General features: G+C 45.2%; 1 protein-coding gene across 2 annotated transcripts in view; it reads right to left on the reverse strand.

Annotated features, from left to right (window-relative positions):
• LOC147718470 (ligand of Numb protein X 2-like) overlaps window positions 1–24,177 on the reverse strand; it is a 177,704-nt gene that overhangs the window by 109,001 nt on the left and 44,526 nt on the right. The window contains exons 1-2 of one of the 2 annotated variants that reach the window (XM_086918394.1): window positions 22,089–22,184; window positions 11,266–11,739 (exon numbers count right to left, since the gene is read on the reverse strand). In XM_086918394.1, the coding sequence (XP_086774520.1) occupies window positions 11,266–11,654 (389 nt within the window). In that variant the 5' untranslated portion in view covers window positions 11,655–11,739; window positions 22,089–22,184. Of the gene's footprint in view, window positions 1–11,265; window positions 11,740–22,088; window positions 22,185–24,177 lie in introns of those variants that run through there. The other variant, XM_086918393.1, reaches the window with a different exon arrangement.

Consider the following 24,177-nt stretch of genomic DNA (forward strand, 5'->3'; position numbering starts at 1 on the left):
GAATGCCCCATTTTTAAAATCGCTGCTCCTACAAGAGACTCTTTCAGGCCCAACCGTCCAGATATGCAATTAGATTTCGACTCCAATTTCTCAAAACTACTGAACGGATTTACACTAAATCACAAAAACTATAATCTGCAAATCCAGACCTAGATTACTCCCAAATCCGTTGTAATTCCATTCAGCTGTTTTTGCTGTAGCCATGTCAAAAGAAGTCTATGGAAAATGCATAGGGATTTTGCATTTTGGGACCCCTTTATTTTTCCTCGGCCCCCACTTGACAGATCACCTCGAAACTTTCCATGCTCAAACTAGTCCAAGAGTAGCAACTTTCTGAAAGGTTTGGAGGAGGTTGTTAGACTGCGCCAGAGTTATTAGCAACATAAAAAACGATTTTCCTATGGAACAGCAGGCCTAAGTGAAACGACCCAGTGGCGACCACCCCAATGTGATATTTATATGTTATTCCACATTGCATTCATAAGCGCAGCTAAGCTGACGTGAAAAAAGACGTCTTACGATTTATGGTAATATGCTAATTTAGAATTCTCTGGGATTCCCCCACAGACACAACATGAAGAGGCCTGTTCAAGAAATGCACGGAAACGTGTCTTCTATGCAGGCGACTGTGCACATAGAAAGCGCTGGCATTAACGAGCTAAAATATATAGAACTTTATATGGATAACTGAGACACTGGGATGTTTGCACCACGTTGCTCAATAGCTTACTGATAACTTTGCTCTTGTTACTTATTTGGAGTCACTCAGAACACCTGGTTATTCACTGTTGCCCCATCTATAAAATGTAGGTTACCTTTGGCCGCCACACACTATTCACATGCCCAGATGAGCAACACAGCCATAGGAGAGACCTGCACAACCCACCCTCAGCTCCCTTGGCCACTCTACCCCATGCCATGTAAACATTAAAAGTTATTCCTGGAGACCTGCCAGCCGCCCCCATCCATCTCGACATCAGCCTGCCTTCACTCACTGCCCAAATGTTTAATATCTGGTGCCCTGCTTCCCATCCCCACCACCCTTCACCTTACACGACCCTCTCTGACTTACAGAAGAAAAGAAAAATCAAATACCTGGTGTACTGCCAACTACTTCTACCACACTGAGCGTTCCCTCCCATTCCTAAGCTGTGGGGTCCACGCTCACAGCTGTAGTTGCACTTCTGTTCATTAGTGCCCTCCACGCTCACACACTCCGCTCCAGTTACACATGTTCATTAGTGCCTTCCACGCTCACACACTCAGCTCTAGTTACACATGTTCATTAGTGCCCTCCACGCTCACACACTCAGCTCCAGTTACACATGTTCATTAGTGCCTTCCACGCTCACACTCACAGCTCCAGGTACACTTATATTCATTAGTGCCTTCCACGCTCAAACTCTCAGCTCCAGTTTCAGGTATGTTCATTAGTGCCCTCCACGCTCACACTCACAGCTCCAGGTACACTTATATTCATTAGTGCCTTCCACGCTCAAACTCTCAGCTCCAGGTACACTTATATTCATTAGTGCCCTCCACGCTCACACACTCAGCTCCAGTTACACATGTTCATTAGTGCCTTCCACGCTCACACTCACAGCTCCAGGTACACTTATATTCATTAGTGCCCTCCACGCTCACACACTCAGCTCCAGTTACACATGTTCATTAGTGCCTTCCACGCTCACACTCACAGCTCCAGGTACACTTATATTCATTAGTGCCCTCCACGCTCACACACTCAGCTCCAGTTACACATGTTCATTAGTGCCTTCCACGCTCACACTCACAGCTCCAGGTACACTTATATTCATTAGTGCCTTCCACGCTCAAACTCTCAGCTCCAGTTTCAGGTATGTTCATTAGTGCCTTCCACGCTCACACTCACAGCTCCAGGTACACTTATATTCATTAGTGCCTTCCACGCTCAAACTCTCAGCTCCAGTTTCAGGTATGTTCATTAGTGCCTTCCACGCTCACACTCACAGCTCCAGGTACACTTATATTCATTAGTGCCTTCCACGCTCAAACTCTCAGCTCCAGTTTCAGGTATGTTCATTAGTGCCTTCCACGCTCAAACTCTCAGCTCCAGTTTCAGGTATGTTCATTAGTGCCTTCCACGCTCAAACTCTCAGCTCCAGTTTCAGGTATGTTCATTAGTGCCTTCCACGCTCACACTCACAGCTCCAGGTACACTTATATTCATTAGTGCCTTCCAGGCTCACACTCGCAGCTCCAGTTTCAGGTTCAGGTATGTTCATTAGTGCCCTCCACGCACACAACCTCAGCTCAGGTACACTTATGTTCGTTAGTGCCTTCAAAGCTCACAGATCCAGATAAAAACTTATGTTCATTAGTGCCATTCACACTCCGCTCCAGTTATAGGTATGTTCATTAATGCCTTCCAAGCTCACACTCGCAGCTCCAGTTACAGGTATGTTCATTAGTGCACTCCACACTCACAGCTCCGCTTATGGGTATGTTCATTAGTGTCTTCCAAGCTCACGGCTCCAGGTGCACTTATGTTAATTAGTGCCATTCACACTCCGCTCCAGTTTCAGGTATGTTCATTAATCCTTCCACGCTCACACTCACAGCTCCAGCTTCTGGTAGGTTTATTAGTGACCTCCACGCTCACACCCCCAGCTCCAGTTTCAGGTATGATCATTAGTGCCCTCATTGCTCACACTAGCAGCTCCAGGTACACTTAAGCTCATTAGTGCCTTCCACGCTCACACTCACACCTCCAGTTTCACTTATATTCATTGGTGCCTTCCACTCTCAGCTCCAGTTTCAGGCATGTTCATTAGTGCCTTCTACACACTCACAGCTCCAGTTACAGGTATGTTCAATAGTGCCTTCCACGCTCACTCTCAGCTCCACTTACACTTCTGCACATTAGTGCCTTCCACAATCACACACAATCACAGCTCCAGTTATAGGTATGTTCATCAGTGCCTTCCACACACTCACAGCACCTGCTCCAGTTAGTGCCTTCCACGCTCACACTCAGCTCCAGTTACAGGTATGTTCATTAGTACCTTCCACACTCACACACTTCGCTCCTGTTACATGTTACTGTTCAACTGCGACAGGTAAGCACGAGTTTCTCTGGATTTATCTAAAAATATAGTGAATCAGTTTTTTTTTAAATAATCCGTCACTACAACCGAAATTGCACAGCTATCAATCCAGGTTTATTTATTCAATGTAAAAAAAAGCCTGTGATCTGGTTGCAGGGTGCGGCCTGCCCACATCAAACAGTGGAAGGACGCAGGTGAATTATGGGAGGGACCTACAAACACCTGCTCGGCAGTGTTATTTGCATCCCATCATTCAGTACCTCTTGAACAAGGAGGAATCTTAAGAAAACAGAATAAGCACATGTGGCTCATCAGAAAATTTGGCTTCACTAAAAAACGAGATTACCGCAAAGCGTTGAACTGTAAGGCTGCCGCTGCTTCCTGTCTTTCCTTGGCATGGGTGTGTCCTCAATTAACAGTGGTGCAGCAGTTTCCTGCTCTGTGGCTTTTCTGACAGTTCCCACAAGGACACCTGGTACATCACAAGGGCAGAGTCATCACTTGCCTGGTGCACTCTGACAAGTGTCAGCATTGTGGCCAAAACTAGCAACAAAAAGGTGATGTGACGCAAAAGAACGTCAAGCTCATTGAAACATTTTATTTAAATATTTGTCAATTTCGTGTATGCCGTGTACTGCCAAACATGGTGCCAGTGCCCACTTAGGAGGATGTCGCAAGATGCCTCACTATATTGGGTTAGTGACACTAAATGGGTAAAGATACAGGAGTTAAGGGCACAATCTGTGTCAAGTGCCACAGGGCATGAAGACCAGATGAGTGAACAGCAACAACTACCTGTAACTATGGGTAGGGGTATAGTGGGCCCTGGATGAGAACCTACTGGTGGGGGGCGGGCATGTTTTTGGGGGAGGGGGGGGGGGGGGGAAGGAATAGCCCATGGGTCGTGTGCAATTAGAGTGGGTCCAGAATGTAGAGTTCGGGTTCCTGTACTGCTGTACTAATCCTCTCAGTCCTGAACAAGGGCGTCTCCTCCGGTTGAGCCGAGGAGCATCGCCCCTCTGGTTAAAATGCCCCAGAATAGAAAAATAAAATGTTAATAAATCAACTTTATTACCATTTTATTTTTCAATATGACCCCGTCCGCGCTGCGGGGCAGCTGCTGTGTGACATCAGCAGGGAGGAGGTTGGGCTGCTCTGCATTTTTTAAAGTGCACGTCTCTTTTGCTACGTCCACTTCGAAACTTCGAAACCTCTGAGCGGTTTTAAGAAAGCTGGGTTAGAGTAAGTGCAGGGCTCCAGTGTTCTTGGGAGCGGCGAGGAAGGCTGCTCCCTCCGATCACAAGAGGAGAGCAGCGCCAGGATTGGTTAAGGCACTTCAAGGGCTTGCGCTGCAGGAGGAAGGCATGCAGTAGGGAAGCGGTCAGAGTCGTGTATGTAGCCAAGAATCCCCTAGGGAAGAACAATCCCCTTACCTGATGGTAGAGACCAAAAGACTTAGTCTCTGCATCGAGGATGACACCCTGCAAGGAATGTCAGACAACTGCATGACGAAGATTCAGCATGCAGGACCCTGTGTCAGCTTGGAAGGAATTCTCCTCCAATTTAGAGGGAGGAATAAGGGTCTTATAAACTAGTGGTCACTCCAGGGTTTCTTCTAGAATCGATATGTTTTGAAAACAATCAAATGTTTTTCCAAACAAATGGATCGTATACAGAGAGCTGTTGGGCAAGGATGAAAAAAAGTGGTGTTCCTTATTCATAATAATAGTACCGTGCCTGAGGACATGTTTATGTACGTCAGGTACAGGTATCATGATAAAGTGCCTGGAGTCGAAGAGACAGGAGCAAGCTCCTAGGTAAAAGGTCACCTGTTTCAGAACCGTCACTGTTATGTGGATGGGACAATGTATGTAAAAATGAGTATACCGGACAGGACTAGCCTAAAGGACATGACATTGCAGGTTAGTGTTTATTATTTTTACCCACCACCCACCCACTCATTTGTCGATACCACCACTCCCCATAGATGCCAGCTGCCACCGGTCCAGCGGTGATAGTTCAGGCAAAATCATGTTTCCAGGCATTTTGATGAACAGGTGGTTGGAAAATGCCCTTACAGTTTTCTTGAAAGTGCTGTAAGATGGGCGAGCCTACTGCCTCCGTGGCAGTACCTCCTGAATTTCAATGGGCAGACTGACTGCTGCTTTGTTACTGGTCAGAGACTCCAGGTTGATGTTTAGAAAAGATAAAGCCGAAGTGACTTCTACAGATAGATCTAATGTGGGCGTTGTGAAGGATGCAGGGAGAAAGCTTCAAATCTAATCCTGAGCTCCACCTGCAGTCAAAGGTGAGCTTTTGAAGGCGGGTTTTGGATGGTGTTTTCTTTTCACAAGGCAATCCAACCCAGTTCACTCTCATACTCCCTTCAGATGTCTGTGCAACATTTTCACGTGAAGTCCTGGTTTTGGACCTTCTTTTCTTCCTTAACCCTTTCGATGCTGATGACGAGCTAAGCTCGTCATCACCCACGGGTGTTGTGTGCTGATGACGAGCTGAGCTCGTCATGGTGCCACTAAAATGGCAATTTCCAGCACAGGAGGGGGAAAACGCCTAGCAGCCAAGGTGTTAAACCATTACTCTGTTCTCGCTCGCAATCTTCATTCGGCTTCTATTTCTTCTTTCATGTCCTGCGCCTTGCTTAACTCAATCACATTTTCGTTAATTTTCACAACTTGCTCTGACACTGGGATTCTATAAAGTGAATAATGCACGGGGCTAGTGGTGGACTTCTTGGATGAAGTAACAGAGGTTATTGCGTCATATTAGTCGAGAACTTAATCAACTGGAAAGGAGATGTGGGCGGCTTAAGTACTTGTAATGGAGTCTAGGAGGTCGGTTGAAAGAAGTTGCTCAAAGCTATATATTCTGGTTTCGGCACCAAGGGTGGGGACTTAAACAGGTTTGAGTCAGGATAATAACTCTGTAAACAATTGTCACAAAGAAACTGCACACAGTTGAGCCTTATAGATTTGTACAATGGAAGGTGAGACTCTAATCCAACAATTTGCCTGACTAGGGCCTCAGAACTGATGACGGTCATGATTTACTGATTAAGTTCTATTAGCACTCTGGGTGGGACATTGGGAGTTGGCCAGCCGATCATAATGCTCCCCTTAAGAGCTATAACAACTATTGTACCCCTACTCCGGGAGCATTCTGTGGCTGCCGGGGTTGTGTACCTCTAGTATGCTGGTTTTCTGGTGGGCTGCACCCTTGCTCCACCAGACACTGCCTTCTAGCTTAACGGCAGGCTCTTAGGAAAACTGGGAGCTTAACGGGGGAAGGTGCTGCCTCTCAGCGGATTCACAGGCCAAACACCTCCATTCCCAGACCTTCCGCTACCCAGTAGTGCATTACTACTTATTCAGAAAAGGCTGCACTTTCAGACATGGCTGTCATATCTCCTCATCTTGCTTTGATGAATGAGAAGGTAAGCCCAACCAGCCACAGAAAAGTGGAAAAAATTAACAAACTGAAAAAAAAATCCTACTTCTATGTACTACTAAACAGGAATTTTGACTTCTCTGGAAACACAATTATTCCAGTCTAAACGACCTGCCTAGTAAATGCAGTTATGGATTTATTTATGAATACATGCAAAGCAGGTTCACACAAACCTACTGATAAAAACTTTCCTGGATTGTGAACCTTTATTGTGACCCGATCTCCACTGATGCATTCAAGGAATGATACTGAAGGAAAACTACCCAATTGCCTTCACCATATTTTCCAGGCTAACAATCCTGAAAACAACACACTGTCTTTCCAATGCTGGAATGACCAGAAACAACTTCTAAAGGATTTATTCTAAAAGATTTAAGAACTCAAAGAGGACACCCGCCAACTTGTCATCACTACCAGAATAGTCTGCAAATCTGAGGCTTTCCTACCATAGCAATCTTTATTTGATCGCTAGTCCTTATGCTTCATGCCCACGTCAGAGAACATCATGCACAGAAAAATGCTAACGGGTATGGACAAAGTGTCACATCCCTAACGTCATCCCTTTAGATCATCATCTACATCAAGATTTTGGAGTCTCTCTTCTGATCTCCAAAGAGATACAGAGCAAGCTGATTTTGTGATTTACTCGGACACAAAACATACTTGTTTTCTTAGCTTAATAGTTTGGAAATGTTTAGCAATGTTGCAGGCCATGAACAAATGTGTCCAAGTCAAAAGTGGAAACACCAGCCATTGAGAGAGCAAAGAAATGATGTGGGTGGACTGACATGCTGTCAGGAATACTGGAATTAGTGCTCTTTGGAATCGTGTCCAGTGCTGGAGAAATCCTGTCATATTGTCAGACTTCACGATGCAAACTTGCTAGGATCCAACCTCTGAGACTGTGTCAGAAGGCACCTGTGGCAGTTGGAGAGGCGAAGGAGGGTGGAGTCATAGGGTAACAAAGATCAGAACTTCCAGGGCAAAGTGCAAAGAGCCAGAACTTTACATAGCCTGAACATTCTAGAAGGAGGTGGAACAATCTGGAAGGAAGTAGTCAGAAGGTTCTGGATACTTCCAGGTCAGCAAGGCCATGGAGGATTCAAGCACCAATCGCAAGACTGCAATTTGCCTGGCTACAGCGGTTGATGGGGGTCTCTACTCCGGTTGCTTAGTTTGCACCATTCGTGTTCACTACAATTTGTTGCTCACCTTTGGCTCCCTCAGGGGGTTAGCACAGTTCAACTTAAATCTTTTTCTCCACATATAGTGAGCTTTGCTTCAAACACAAACGCATCCAAGATCCTGGAGCATGGAGCATGGAGTATTGGAAGCATGGAGCATGGAGTATTGGAAGCAGACCTTCGTATTTGATTCCTGGGCTGTATCCCGGTGGTACAGGGGCTAGTCACAGCCTCTACACTACCATCAACTGGGAGGTCATTACAATGTTACTCACAAGACATTGTACTCTGCTGTACATTTAGTAGTGAGTTACAACGGGGTAGACCCTGAGAACTCCTTGACCTAGGTCAATTAAAACAGGTACATGTATAGAGGGTCGGAGTTTCACTGAGAAAATAAGTGCCATTTTGAGATTTTTCCGATTGTTTATATCAGACTCCGACCCTCTATACATGTACCTGCTGTACATTTAGATTGATGGTACTTTGTCTTATAGGATCACAGGGCTTATCAGTCAATCCATTGCAGACCAGTGGCCTTTGCTGCACGCCTTCCGCCAGCTGTGCTACACAGGTCAGCAGGTTGAGACACTTATGGTGTGTTACTTTTCTCTCTACCACCTCCCCCCCTTTTTATTCCCCTCTACAGTCACTTTAGATTGTAGAATTCATTACCGATCTTATTTGACTGGAAGGGAAGGAGTAGGGTTATCGTTGGAGTCACTGGATTGAATTCTAGTGAAATCTTGACACATGCACACAAAGTAATCACGAGCTTAGTATAGTTATGCCTCATTTCTGCTCAGTAAGGATCACAGTTCATAGAAATGAACACAGGATTCCAAACAGGACCTTGCTCAAGTTAAACAGTCTTTACTGAAATGGAAGTGGTGATACCTCAACAGGAAACTGGAGAAACTCATTGACCTTTGCCCTTCATTTCACAAAGGCTTGCTGTAACCCTAGTGATTAATTTGAGCCAGTGGCTTCCGGTGCTGGGCACCGGCAATTAATGGTCAGCACCGGCTCTAGTTACAGTCCACCACATGGTGGCGCAGTCTGTTGAATTTTGAGATGAGCAGAACAGTGTTTATTAAGCCAAATCGCATTGAAATGAAATATTACCAGCCTCTCATGCCATTACTGTAGCTTTGTGTGACAATAAAAAGTCTGAATTGTCACACTTGTAGGAGTGTGGTAGTTAGGTGTTATGTTGGTACAGTCATTGGCAATGCTGGCAGGGGCAATGCATTGTGCTGACTGCAATGTCCTTCCAGGAAGGGCCCTAGCACTTAATTTTTTTTACAAATTAAGCACTGCCCTGCGCCCATTATATTGGCCCAGAAGAAAACTAATTTTTCAGCACCAACCTTTACAGCCCTAGAATTAGTGCACTTCTGACAATGACGCCCAGTTGGTAACTAAACCATCCATGTTTCAGTCTTCATCTCCAGTACGGTTTCTGTTCACAATCTTCTCACATATGTCCTAACACCTAAACGACACTTGAGAACTGTAAACTTTTTTAAAACAAACCCATCTAAATCCAAGCTCCTTGTTACCAGGAAGGAATTCCTTCAACAAGGGGAACCCTGCCAGGTAGACAGAGATCATGGGGTGGACACGACTGCCCTCTAAGGTTTTCCGCAACTTGGCCATCTTCACTGGCTCTGATCGTTCCCTTGAGCCTCAGGTCTTTTAAGTGGTGGGCAGCTGTTTAAGCAGATTAAACAAATTAGGAATATTTTGCCTGGTGTTACTTCAGACTATTCGATCCATGCTGTTCTTGGATTAGTGGGATACAGACTAGATTATGTCAACTCAAGCTACTCCGGCCTCTGGAGAAGCTCTTAAGAACATTCCAACAGGTATAGAATGCTGTTGCACGACTTACAGGCGGGACTGCCGTCATGATCAACTCTCACACACCTGGTTTCCCGTTGCACTGGATGCCCATGAGAAAGATAATGATTTCTGCCTCTGGCTATTGTCCATCACACCATTCATGGTCTTGCCTCTTGTTTACCGACTTTAATTTCGGATGCTCAGAGCTCTTTGTTCTCAGCTGGCCTGTATCTCCTACACATTACCAAGGTCATGACTGTTTCCTTTGGAGACTGAGCTTTTTCTGTTTCCATAGCAAGAGAATTGAATAAACTTCCTTTGGATCTAGGCTTGCTTCCCTCTCTCATGTTATTTCATAAGAATTTTAAAACATTTTAGACTCCATTAACTAATAAATTTGTGTTTGCTTTATCTATTTGTAACTTATGTTACGTCTACACATTTTAGAAAAGCTTAATCTCTGGTAGCACTAGATCAGCAATTTGTAACCGGAGGTCCGATGACCCCTTGTGGTGTGGGGGGAGGGGGTGGGTCTGGTACAACTACTGCTCAGAAAATAGAAAATTAAAAATAATTAACAGATTAATAACATCATCCTTAATAAGGAAGCTAAACGTAAAAATTGAAGTTTTAAAATGTTTTGTGAATATGAAGGAAGTTGAAATTGGACGCGAATAATCCATCTGGTATTCGCAGATTGATTTGTGGGGGCAGTGCAAGTGCATCAAACAGAATATAGTTAGAGCGATGGATGACCTCAATTGGGTTTAGGAAACCTCCAACCTCCAAGTTAGGATAAAATATATATATATTTTTTTGTTTGTGAATTAAACAAAATAGTTCAGTATTTGTGTATTTGTTTGAGGAATGCTGGTTTCCAAATGTTTATATATTGTTTTATGGCTCAAATCATCAAAATTCTTTTGGGTGCCAATAATGACTCAGGGGGTCCCCTAAATTTCAGAAATGATTAAGTGGGGGTCCACAGAAGTCAGAAGGTTAAGAATCATTGAACTAGATTACAGAGAAGTAAACCAATCTGAAATCAAACCAATTGGTGCGAGATAGTTTTATGGCTACACAAAATCAATCAAATTGCCTCCTGTCTACCCCAGGGAAGCTTGCACGCAAATCTTTCTTGATTCTAGAAATACCTTTAAAAAAACTCTTCTGCAAGAAAATGTAATCTCTAGCTACTTTTCATCAGAAATCCTAACTGATTGCTAGACTCTCTGCGCAGCTCTCAGCTGAGGTGTAACATAACGTTTCTATCTTAAAAATGGCCTCTCCTTCCAGCCTTTCCCAACCTTGAGCCACTACTCCAGTTAGTTGCCTAATTGTCATTATTATGAATAGAATTGATACTTCATGTAGCAATGACATTAATGATGAATAACTGGAGCAGGACCACGCTACGTGAGAAATAACCTTATACCATCATACACAGGACTTCCGTCCAGATTAATGTATATTATTTGAAGTAGAAAATGTCAGGGTTGAATCTGTCAAAACAGTCCCAAAACATTAAAGAAACCCCATGATCTCCATTCAAGAACCTGAAAAGAAGTTGAACAGCACCCCAGAGAACAGCCACAATCAACTAAGCGCGAGAGCTTCCATTCCAGGAAAATAATACAAGTTTATATAAGCTATAACTCAAAAAATATATGAAAAGGTGTGGATACCTGTGTTGTAGGTGAGCATGCAGCTCACACCTCTGCATGCTCTGCTGGCAATCCTTCTGGAAAGGGCAGTCCACTATCAGCTTGTCCAACAAGTTCCGCACAAGAAGGCTGGACTTCCTACAGTGCTGGAAGCTCAGTTTTTTACGGTCCATGGGGCAGAAATCCTGCTCCTTCATAAAGTTCTCCAGGCACTTGAAGCAGTAGGTGTGTCCACAGGGAGTGTCCATGGGTTGCAGTAGAGGCTGGAGGCAGATCTGGCAGGTGAGCTCGTCGTCCACTTCATCCTGGAAGTTATAAATATGGCTCTCCTGCGAAGGGTGTGACTGTCCGCATTCCTTGCAGAGCTCATTCGTTGCAGCGCTGGGCTCTTGCATGACTGAATCGGCCATCTTTGGAGGGAATGAAGGGAACCCTGTGATCAGTGAATGGCTGTAGCCTGGGCTACGGTGAGAGTGCCAACAGCATCATTGTGTCCTGGGGAGAGAACAGATGTAGTCAACATCAGCTACATAGGAAGGAGAGGGGCTAGAATCTGTTTTCAACTTTAGAAGTGACCCCCCCCCCCCCGTCACACCCCAAGCAACTATTAAAGAAAGAAATTGGCACAGTCCATCTTCCTTTATTCTACTCCTCTATCAACTTCCAGGGAGTGTTAGAAATACACAATACAGAGACAGGAAAGACAGCCAGAATGATGGGGAGACTGGCAGGTAAACGGGACAGACAGGAAGGCAGCCAAGGAGAAAGGGGAGTAAAAAAAAAAAATAGGCTTTGAGATCTTCAAAGAATGAAGGAACAATTACCAGGAAAAGCCTTCTACCATTTGCTTACTTACATTCTGTGAAACACTACTCATTCTTTGAAAATGATGTGCAAGAATCAATTTCTATGAAGCTTTATTCATTATTTAAAAATACAGAGAAAGGACAATTCAGAGCAATAAAGAAAAACATGAACGTTTCAAGCAAAAGCTAAATTATAAATGATGGTGTAATGAAAAACATAAATGTGCATCTATATTTCAAGCACACACCTACATAAATGAACATATATTATTCAACAGGAACATACCTAGAAGGGAAAAAATATAAGGAAAGGGGAAAAATAAAGGAGGAGGAAGTAAAGGAAGAAAGGGGGGTTACGAAGAAAAGAACGAAACGTTTGCAACAGATTTTGGAAAACCTAATTCTGTGTTCTAATTCCAGTTTTTCCATTTGAACAAAATTTTGTGATTTTAGGCTAATCATTTTTTAAGACTGAGTTCAACCAGGTTTCAGGGAACACAGAAACATGGTACACTTTAGTCTTAACTGCTTTAAGTAAGCACACGGAGGAGGGTCCGAGAAGATCAGGATTTTGTTGGTAGACTTGGCACTCTTTCAGTAAGTAGCCAGTGACTATTAGTCGAAATGCAAGAAAGCCTAGGATGTACTTCGATCGGGACTCCAGAATCCCACCCAAAAGGATACAGTAGCGGGTGGTCTTTGCTACACGAAAACTTTAAATTTTACGGACCAGACCACAAGATAGACAAAAAGAGTATCTGCGCACAGCCACGTGACCCGCAGACAACAACTTGAGTTTGAAGAAAAGTCACAAACCTCTTTTCCTTCCACGCCTCTGGAACAATCTCCATTGTCACTTTCTGCCAACACACAGGTTGACACACCAACTTGCTGCCAAACAGCTGGCAGCATATCTAATAATTTAATAAATGCACAGCAAACCTCCTTCAGAGCAAAAAAACACAAGGCCTAGAGAGCCAACTTCAACCGACAACACTACAGCATCAAAGGATTACGAAACAGCAAGTGCGGCGCTACACAAAAGCACAATGTAAGACTTAATGAGTGGGGCCTGGGGGTCATGACAGTGCTTTAAATGGGCAGGTACTATCGAGTACTCAGTACCTGCACTTCTTTGATTTAGAAGGGATAGTACCAGCACTTCTCAGCTCCACTACAATACTTTTAATGAGGAGGTGGACCGGCACTCCTCAGCAGCAACAGGTACTCTGAGACAAGGAGTACCGGCACTTCTATATTTCCATTTAAGCCCTGGTCATAAATGAGAAACTTAAAATCACTGCAGAGCACTTAAGTCTGTATTCTCAAACGCAGAACTGTAAGGAACAGTTATGGAATGAGACAGACGAACAGCATTAACAATACTGTGCTACCATGAATCACTATAGGCACAGTCAATGAATCATGGAATCAGATTGTTGACAAGTTACCCTTTCACAAAGAAGCTTACTTTACGAAGAAAAAAGATAAAAAACACCAGCACACAAACCCCGAGCTGTAACTTTTTTCAAAAGCAGGCGCCCCATCCGCGGCCATCTTCTCATTCACACAAACAAGCCCTGTTGAAGTCCGGGAGTCTGAAAAAAGGCCGCGGAAAATATTTACACTTGAAACCACCTTTTGACCGCGGGAAACTAAGGTGCCTTTGTTGGTGCACAGGGCACGTTTCTGGAGCATGAGATCACGTTACAAATGACGGTATGATTTTGAACCGCTCAACCACTAGGCTACCTCGTCGGGGACGTCTTACGTCTGACGCAGCAGACTCCAGTTTGACATGGAGCTAGTCAGAGGGAGGGGTAAACGGTTAAGGGGGGGCTGCTTCAAGAACACCTTCAGCCATAGAGATTGTGCAGTGCCGGATTAAAGTCTGTGAAGACCCCTAGGCAGTCGAACATTCAAACTCCCCCCCCCCCCCTCCGCAAATTATCTTTTAATAAGTTTTTAATTTTACTAACCAACAATTTTTATAAACCAATTACATCACACGAACCTAGTAAGCGCTGGATTTTTTTTTTTTACAAACGGACAGCTGCCAGAAGATGAGCTTTTAAGAGATAAACTTATGTGAATCTGATGTCTCTGGTTTACCTATTTGAAGTTGTTACTGGGTACATTACATTAATACAGTATTTTCTCTGTGGAATCTTTTATGTAAAGTTTTCGTTTCTTTGAGTTGATTCATTTTATTCTACACTAGCAGCCCGTCCCGACGTTGTCCGGGTATGAATTGCTGCCGGCCAGTAGTATATTGTTTTGTAGGATTTCGTTTAGATAGCATTTCTTATCTGTGACAGGCCTGTGAAACGCTCCGATTCACAGTGCACTGCTGATGCACTTAAGAGTGCGCGTTCAGTAGTGTGTGAACTCGAGTTTCCCTACTTTATTTTTCCTTGCAATATTATATAGCGCAAACTTGACAACATGGGATGAGCACAATTTACATTACAGAAGAACACATTCATTTGTGGTAGGCACGGGGAGACAAAGCGATTTGCCTGGAATCACAGGATGTTGAGCTGATGCCGAGATTCGAACGTAGCTCCCCAGCTCTAAAGTTCGCAATTCTATAACTTGTGGCGGGAGGTGTGTCTAAAAGTGTATGTCGGTGCTGGCCATCAATGAGGGAGACCTGTGCATTTTTCAAATGGGTGGTGACAAATTATGAGTATGTTGCTGGAGATGTGGGCCGCCGTGCCACCAATGTATTTACCGGGGGAGGGTAAACACCCATTATTCCGCAACTTTATTTCCGCATACCATCACTCTGCATACTTTCATTATGAAAGTACCATGACTCCGCAATGCCATTATAATGCATGGCATTACATTTTATATGCTTTTACCACGCATACATTTACAACGAAATTCGTTGTAAATGCATGAATGGTAAAAGCATGTTTGTTTTTTTAATGTTTGGATAAGGTAGGTATAGGGGTATATGTTTTGGGGTGTTTGGGTATTTTAAGGGTTCAGATATAGTTTTGGCTTATGGGGTATAGGGGTAGTTTTAGGGTTTAGGGATAGGTATGGGTTTTGGGGTACAGGGGAATTTTAAGGGTTCAGGGCTAGGTTTGGGTTTTGGGGTACAGGGATATTTTAGGGTTCCGGGGTAGGTTTGGGTTTTGGGGTAGAGGGTTATTTTTAGGGTTCAGGGCTAGGTTTGGGTTTTGGGGTACAGGGGTATTTTAGGGTTCAGGGGTAGGTTTGGGTGTTGGGGTACAGGGGTATTTTAAGGGTTCAGGGCTAGGTTTGGGTTTTGGGGTACAGGGTTATTTATAAGGCTCAGGGCTAGGTTTGGGGTGCAGGGGTATTTTTAGGGTTCGGGGCGAGGTTTGGGGTACAGGGATATTTTTAGGGTTTAGGGATAGGTTTGGGTTTTGGGGTACAGGGTATATTTATAGGGTTAAGATGGGTTAGTGTTTAAGGGCGTTGGGGTATTTTAAGGAGTAAGGGTGGGTTATGATTATGGGGTGCAGGGGTATTTAAAGGGAGCAGGGTGGGATTAGCACACGATACGAGACATGGCATGAATGGCGGAACGTACCACACAACCCCAGCGTTTGTCAGGCCCCCGAGCACACGCCCACAGCAATACGCAGACACGCCCACAAGGGACTACTTTGCTGGCACGGTTCCTTTACCTTTTAAATGTATATGGTGGGCGTCTGTATAGCCTATGTCCTTCTGCTGCAACTGCCCTTTCCAACGCTTTATTGAGTGTTGTGATTGGTGCTGTGGTTCCTGCGATTACCCGCCTCAAAGGTTTGGGCTCTCTCTTTATTATATTAGTACTAGCAGCCCGCCCCAGCGTTGCCTGGGGCAGAAGGGGGCTGGGGGCAGCATTTCGGGGCGGGAGTGCACCCAAGCCTGAAATGTTGCCCCCAGCCCCCTTCTGCCCCAGGCATCGCTGCCGCAATCCGGAAATGCTGCCCCCAGCACTTACATACTGTTTATTTCTACACGTAGGCTTACACATGAGACCGTAGGCTTACACATGAGAAGGCAATATATTCAGTGAAATATTGCTGTGGTAATTCAAAATACCCAACGTTTCTGTTTCTTCCCGTAACCTTCCCAGACCGCCTCCCGCCCGCCTCCCGCCTGAAATATTGCAGTGGTAATTCAAAATACCCAACGTTTCCGTTTCTTCATGTAACCTTCCCAGACCGCCTCCCGCATCCCGCCTCGCCTTTGACTTTGCCTAACACGCCCGCCCCGACATTGCCCAGACCGCCTCCCGCCTCCCGGCCGCCTCCCGCCTCGCCTTTGCCTTACCTGAGCCGCCGCTCTTCCCCTTGCTCCGGACTTCGCCGCCACTCCTCGCTGCTCGTCACCGCTCCTCCCCGCCCGTCGTCATCACGCACGTTGCAGACATCGCTAGAGGCCAGCGCTACGTTGCGGCCGGCGCTACTTTTAGGGGACTACTTTGTTTTTAAAGTTTAATTTTTTTATTTAAGTTTTATTTTTATTTTATGCAGCCTATGACCATCTACACACCCTGAGGATTACAACAATGTATTGGGTGTGTGGATTGGCGCTGTGGTTCCCGAGTTTACCTTGCCAAAAGGTTTCTGTTCTCCCTTTATAATAGTAGTATAGATAGATTTTGGAAACACGATTTAATAAAGCTGGATTGTAATTTTCTTTCAAGATCAAATCTACTTTGCCTATTTGGTACTCCGGAACTGTGTGATTGTGTGAGTTTTGAGACATGGTGGTGGTGTGGATTTTACTCTGTCTTAACTTCTACTGTTTTCAAGCTCTGCTGGCATTCCACTGGAATTGGCGCTGTTCACTACATCTATTAATGCAACAGGGATTAGAATGGCCCACCTCCTTTACCTGGTTAGCAGTGGTTACCGAGGCTCAGTGAAATAGCACCAGTTGTCTAGGATATTTTTTGTGTAAATTTTTTTTTAGTATTTGTGTGTATTATTCAATGATCATTTTCTATGGAATTCATGATTTTAATGTACCAATAAGATTATAATTGTTTATACAACTGTACGAAATGAAATAAAATACGTGTACACTGTTTTAAACAAACTCTTGAAAATAGTTCTTGACTCGTTGAAAAAAGCTTTTTGTATAAATGAATTTAACACTGTCAACACTAGCATAGTTCACCTCCCTTGTTTCTATGTTGCTAAATAGTAAGGGTTTTGTTATATAACTTGCAATTACTCGCTCTAAATTGGTTGAACTACTTAGGGAGTCCGGTTGTTTGTGTGGGACACTGCCTGTTTTCTTTTTGTACTTCCCCTGGTCCCAGACCGATATAGCAAGGGGGCCTCCTTTATTTTTTCTGTCCAGGTTCTCAGTGGTAATCGTAGGTCCATGGCAGCAGCTCTCATTGTTGGCGTTAGTTATCATGGGCTTAGTGATACAGCTCTAGTTGCTGGAGGCAGGGGCGGCCTTAGGCATGTGCAAGCTGTAGGGCCGCCAAACCCCAGGGGCCACCACGCCAATATATATCCTTAGTATAATAATCCTCTGAGGATGGATACATATTTGCGTGGCGGCCCCTGGCAGGGATTTGGCAGCCTCCGGCTCTGTTCCACTTCCAAACACCCTGACACCCCCCCCCCTCCTCTTCACTGGCCTCCGCGCTCCGCCCGGAACCACTCTTCCGGGGCTACCTACCTACGCTCACTGCCCAGGGCCGCCATGAGCCTAGAGCCGCCCCTGCTGGAGGTTACCACAGGGTCTAAGTTACAGCTCTGACTGTCAGTGAGGACTCCAACACAGAGCTCCAGGTGTCCGTGGCTACATATTAAAAAGATACAGCTAAGGTACCATGACTATCGGTGGCTCAAAAATACAGCTTTAGTGAGCTACGGTTAGAAAGTTCAAAGATACAGCGCTGGTTGGCAGTTTTTATCAAGGGCTCAGAAATACAGTTCCGGTTGTCAGTTGTTTGATAATTCAGACATATCTCTGGTTGCCAATGGCCAGTGAGCACTCAAAAATACAGCTCTGGTTTTACATGGTTGCCGGGGTGCAGAGATCGATCACTGGTTAATGAAGGCTCTAACACAGGCGGTGCAGTTGGCAGTATCTAGGTAGTTCAATGATTCAGCTAGGATATAGTGGCTGGCAAGGATTCAAACATGCAAGTCTTACAAAGACACAACTCCAGGGCATAAGTCCTATAAAAAGAAGTGGGGGGACTGACAATATGTAAATGACCTCATGACATCACGTGCTAAACGTGTCCTGCTGTCTGATAATTACACTGGGGCACGTTCAGCTTATTTCTGTGGGGCCCAGCTTCTTGGCAGGGGGGACGGCGTCCACCCTGTGAAAAGAGTAGGGGGATGCCGTCCACCCGCGTGTACCCCCCCCCCCCCCCCCCCGACTCGAGCCCTGCACAACTCCAGTTGTCAGAGGTTAGTGAAGGCTAAAACATACAGCTTTAGGTGTCAGTGGTTAAATAGTTCAAATATAAAGCTCTGGTTGTCAGTTGTTAGATATTTCAAAGATGCTGCTCTGATATTTTCAGCGTGGCTAGATCTTTCTAAGACGCTGCTCTGATATTGTTATGGTGGCTAGAAATTTAAAAATTACTGCTCTGATATTGTCAGCGTGGCTAGATATTTCAAAGATACTGCTCTGATATTTTCAGCATGGCTAGATATTTCAAAGATGCTGCTCTGATATTGTCAGCGTGGCTAGATCTTTCTAAGATGCTGCTCTGATATTGTTATGGTGGCTAGAAATTTAAAAATTACTGCTCTGATATTGTCAGCGTGGCTAGATATTTCAAAGATACTGCTCTGATATTTTCAGCATGGCTAGATATTTCAAAGATGCTGCTCTGATATTGTCAGCTTGGCTAGATATTTCAAAGATACTGCTCTGATATTGTCAGCGTACCTAGATATTTCAAAAATATGGCTCTGATATGGTCAGCTTGGCTAGATATTTCAAAGATGCTGCTCTGATATTGTCAGCTTGGCTAGATATTTCAAAGATACTGCTCTGATATTGTCAGCTTGGCTAGATATTTCAAAGATACTGCTCTGATATTGTCAGCGTACCTAGATATTTCAAAAATATGGCTCTGATATGGTCAGCTTGGCTAGATATTTCAAAGATGCTGCTCTGATATTGTCAGCTTGGCTAGATATTTCAAAGATGCTGCTCTGATATTGTCAGCTTGGCTAGATATTTCAAAGATACTGCTCTGATATTGTCAGCGTACCTAGATATTTCAAAAATATGGCTCTGATATGGTCAGCTTGGCTAGATATTTCAAATATACTGCCCTGATATTGCCAGCGTGACTAGATATTTCAAAGATACTGCTCTGATATGGTCAGTGTGGCTAGATATTGTCAGCGTGGCTAGATATTTCAAAGATACTGCTCTGATATTATCAGCGTGGCGAGATATTTTAAAGATACTGCTCTGATATTGTCAGCGTGGCTAGACATTTCAAAGATAGCTCTGATATTGTCAGTGTGGCTAGATATTTCAAAGATACTGCTCTGATATGGTCAGTGTGGCTAGATATTTCAAAGATACAGCTCGGATATTGTAGTACAGTGGCTATCAAGGGTTCACAGCAAAACACACAAGATGATGGACGGAATGTTGCACAATGGCAAAACATCATCCCCAGTCACAGATCTGGGCTTAATCCATCATTATTTTGCTCACCAAGCCACCCCAGTTCAGACATGGCCATATGCAAATCAGTTTTGACTCTGTTTCATGGGAACAGTCCAGCCCGAACTGCCAAGCCATGTCTTCCCTGGACCGGAATCAAGCATCCTAGGACCGGTTTCTGGCTATTAGCCGTCTTCAGCCAGGATAGCTTGACTCCAGTGGCTTAGTGAGCACAGGACCCACGTCTGGGCATACCCTTCCCACATAGGGTGAACAGCAAAACACACAAGATGATGGACGGAATGTTGCACAATGGCAAAACATTCACATTCATGCCACCAACCAATCACAAGTGACCAACACAAACGGTATGGTAAAATCCCACCAACCAATCACAAGTGACCAACACAAACGGTATGGTAAAATCCCACCAACCAATCACAAGTGACCAACACAAACGATATGGTAAAATCCCACCAACCAATCACAAGTGACCAACACAAACGGTATGGTAAAATCCCACCAACCAATCACAAGTGACCAACACAAACGGTATGGTAAAATCCCACCAACCAATCACAAGTGACCAACACAAACGATATGGTAAAATCCCACCAACCAATCACAAGTGACCAACACAAACAGCATGGTAAAATTACTTTAACCAATCACAAGTGACCAGTGCGAATGGCATGGTAAAACTCACACCAAGCAATCACAAGTGACCAATACTAACAGTATGGTAAAAATCACACTAAGCAATCACAAGTGACCATCGTGAAAGGTATGGTAAAATCTAGGGCTTCGTTTGTGAATAATAAGTGCGAAGACCTAAGGTTTCGCTCAGAAGCTAGAGGCGGGCACTAAGAATAGCAGGGTGATGGGACCCCAAGACTGCCTCATCTAGATACCACCTCATGCCTCTTTCATCCAACAAAAACTCCCTGGCCATTTATTCCACTCCTGCACTTCTGTTTTTATCCGCCTTTTCTCTTTGTCACTGTTTTTCTGTCTCTCTTCCTCCTTCAGTCCCCCAGTTTACTGATTTTCTCACAGACACTAGATCATAGACTGTTGTGGAAAAATAACTGCCACTCCACTAAAAAGAGTTCCGCTGAGCTCCAGCAGCACAAATAAAGCACTGGTAAATTCACACTAACCAATCGCAAAACAGACAGTAACTGTCACTTGGACCGGGACTCCGAGAGAGGCGCATCGGAGAGGTGGGGCATAAAGTGATAACACCCCCGCCTGCCCCCCCTCCCCCCCCCCCCGCACACACACACACCGCCTTTAAACCCAATGCATTTCCTTCCCTACACTTTTCCCCAGAAGACCTCGTTACATTTTATGTGTGTGACACGGTTGCTGTATAATTCTATGCAAAGAGCACTGCGCCCATGTGCAGAAAGAAGAATCTAAAATACTTGCTTCCAAATTCGAACAAACATTTACTGAAAAGTTCGAATCCCCCGAAGTAATTGTGTCGATTACATTACATGAACACGTGCCAGGCCACATCAATAGCAGGATGCTGAAATGTTGAAAAGCACCGACACACACAACCCATTAGATCAGATTAGAAGAACTTTATTCGGCTGAAAACAGCCATAAAAGCGCCATACCACACATTTCTGTCGTTCCCAGTGGAAGAATAAAATCATGACGAGGAACGTGCAGCCCTACTTTGCACCACCCCAGACACGGACAGCAGGCAGGGGGTCGCCCTGGGCAAACCGGTCACTAGCCTGGGGCATCTTTATGTAAAGGTTGTTTTTCTCGTCTTTCCCATCATTTCTCTACTGTCAGAAAACAGGCTTTGCTCTTCTCCCCATGAACCCTGAAGGTGAAATCCGAGCCCACCTGGGTGACCCCCGAAGAAAGACATTCCACCACAGGAGAAATCAAAGAGGCCCCCTCGCGAGTTCACATGACAAGGGGAGAACAGAATAGTTCAAGTCAAGAAAAACACCTTTTTACAATACATGAAAAACAGGCGAAACAAATGCACAGCAAAGAGCAACAGAACTAACCCGGCTGGCAGGCTGATAAGAATGCAGGCTGCAAGGGACACTTAAAAAACAAAAACAGAGAAAATCTGCCCGGCTCGGTTTGTTTACTAGCACACCCAACACTCAAATATTTCAAGGACTTTGAAGACGAGCTGCAATTTCTGAAATAGTTGTGAAGTTGCAGAACCCGTTTCAGACGTTGCATCTAACTGCAGCGCAGCAGAGTCAGACTTTCAGCCTCACGGGCGTTGATGAAATTCGTGCCACTTAGTTAAAGTGTAAGAAACACCCGTTTTTTGTAGCACAACGCAGCCCAGCACTGAATACATTAAGTTGTTCGTGAGGTTGGCGTTCTGCATGCAAGCGGCTGCCTTTTGTCCCAGTCACCTACCTCTGCCAGACACGCCACGCCTTTCAACACAAAACAAACAGGACTCGCGAGAGAGGCAGGTGGCGTGGAAAGGCTGCTCGGCGCCTCTGTAGAGAGGGAAAGTTCGGCCTGCGCCCGGTGCCAGGATGGAAGCACTGAGCACACACGCCCCAGCCACAGGTCTGTGGTGCGCCCCCCAGGGCGGGCCAGAGTACGTGGACCTCGACAGCACATCCGCGCCAGCCCCTAGACATTCACCCACCCCACCCAACATATCCAACTAAAAGCGGCCTTCTTCGGGGCAGAGACACGTGTTCTCCTCGGCACACGTTACGCCCGTTCCCAAACAGGCCTCCTTTGTGAGGGGACAACATGGCGGCGCAGCCCGAGTGCCAGGTTTGGCACGCACGGCGCCGAAGCACCCGGGGGTTATGCGGGGTTTAATTACGGTAATAGGATGCACACCGTGTGATCTTGGAGCTCCGACCCCAGTGTTCACCAAACAAAGACACCAAAGGGAGAGCAGCTCGTGCGGCGGAATAAGTCGGCCTGGGAGAGGAAATTAGATGCTTCGAGCAGCAAAGCTGCAGGCCTGCGGTTTGTTCCAAGTCAAACTTTTAATTTAGCGCCTCGCACAGCCGTGCACGAACAGCATGCTTGAAGCCCTCCACTCGGCACCTGCGGCCTCCTCACCACAGGGCTAGCTGCCCCTGCCAGGGCCCTCTCACGTGGCAGATGTTTGCCATGGGCTGCAGCCAAGAGGAAAGAGAGGCTGGCAGTCAGGATGGGAGCAAGGTTTACAAGTTAGCTGGGGAGAAATCACTGCCTCAGCCTGAGTGATCCAAAGAGAGAACGCTGCAAGTTTTTGGAGTATATTTTAAAATTGACTATTGTCGTTTTTTGTGCTGTCTAAGCACACGTCAAAAAGGAAGGACTCGGGGCCAATCCTTCTCAGGAAGTGAGAGCAGGACATGGGACTTCTTACCTCCGAATCCACACACCACCACTTCAGAGGATATCTTCAGATCCGAGCTGAAAACGCTTCTCCTTTAAAGACATTTTAGCAAACCTCTCAGGTCTGGCCCGGGACCAGGGTTCAATTCCCTTTCCCCGCCTCGGCAGGTCTTGGGCTCAAAATTCCACGGACCTGATAATTCTCGCCTCGGTGTCTATTCCAATCATGAAGTCCCACTCTGCAACTCTGGGCAATAGCTTGCTTAATCTCCACAACGGCCCCCACAACGCTAAGGATGCCTGGCCTCCACCTTGCGGGTGCCCAGGGGTGGACGCCTCACAGGGAAAGCCAGGGTGGGTTCCACAGCGGTATTCGTACAAGCGCATTGAGACCCTTGCGGGTGAGTAGTGCACTATACAAGTTTTGGCCTCTCTGGTTAAGTCTGCGTACCGACCGGTGTCCTGAGATTTACTGCACCACCTCCATGTCATCAGTTCCCTTCCTAAATGTGACATCAGTCGACATCCTGTTACGCAAATGTGGTCACTGCTGCAACAGATACTGAAAGTCAAAGTCTGAATCAAAATAAGCTTCATTCTAATTTCATGGATAAACACCGTTAAAGCATACGGTACAAATATAAAGTGTACTGCAGATACAAAGTGCAAAAGACAAAATAAATAAGACATTTAAAATCAATAGATAAATGAAAAAACGCAGAAGTGACACTTCAATGCGAAACAACCCTCGATTTCCTGATGCGCATCACTGACCGTAAAAAGCTGGGCATCCTACAACAGGTAGCAGCAGTAGACAGTTGTTGTAGATACAGAAGAGCTGGAGGGCTTAGTTTAAAATTAAATCAACATAGAATGGCAAAATAAAATGCCTACGGGGTACACCGTAAAAGGGGCAGAAGAGAGTAACGTGGAATGCACCTTTCAGAGAAACACTATCACTGGGGGCGGGCAATTAATCAAGACATCTGACCAGTCGTTAATAGCAGGGAAGATAACAAGACGTTAAAATAGGTCTAGTCTAAAACGAATTAATACAAACCTGTGCTGGCAGGTCTGAACAAAACGAATGTAAGGTTGTAAACCATTGATAGAGAGAAGTATTCGGTTTCTAGTAATGCTTAGTTTCATGATCTCC

This window comes from Lissotriton vulgaris, chromosome 4_1 (genome assembly GCF_964263255.1).
Source record: "Lissotriton vulgaris chromosome 4_1, aLisVul1.2, whole genome shotgun sequence".
Taxonomy (NCBI): Eukaryota; Metazoa; Chordata; class Amphibia; order Caudata; family Salamandridae; genus Lissotriton; species Lissotriton vulgaris.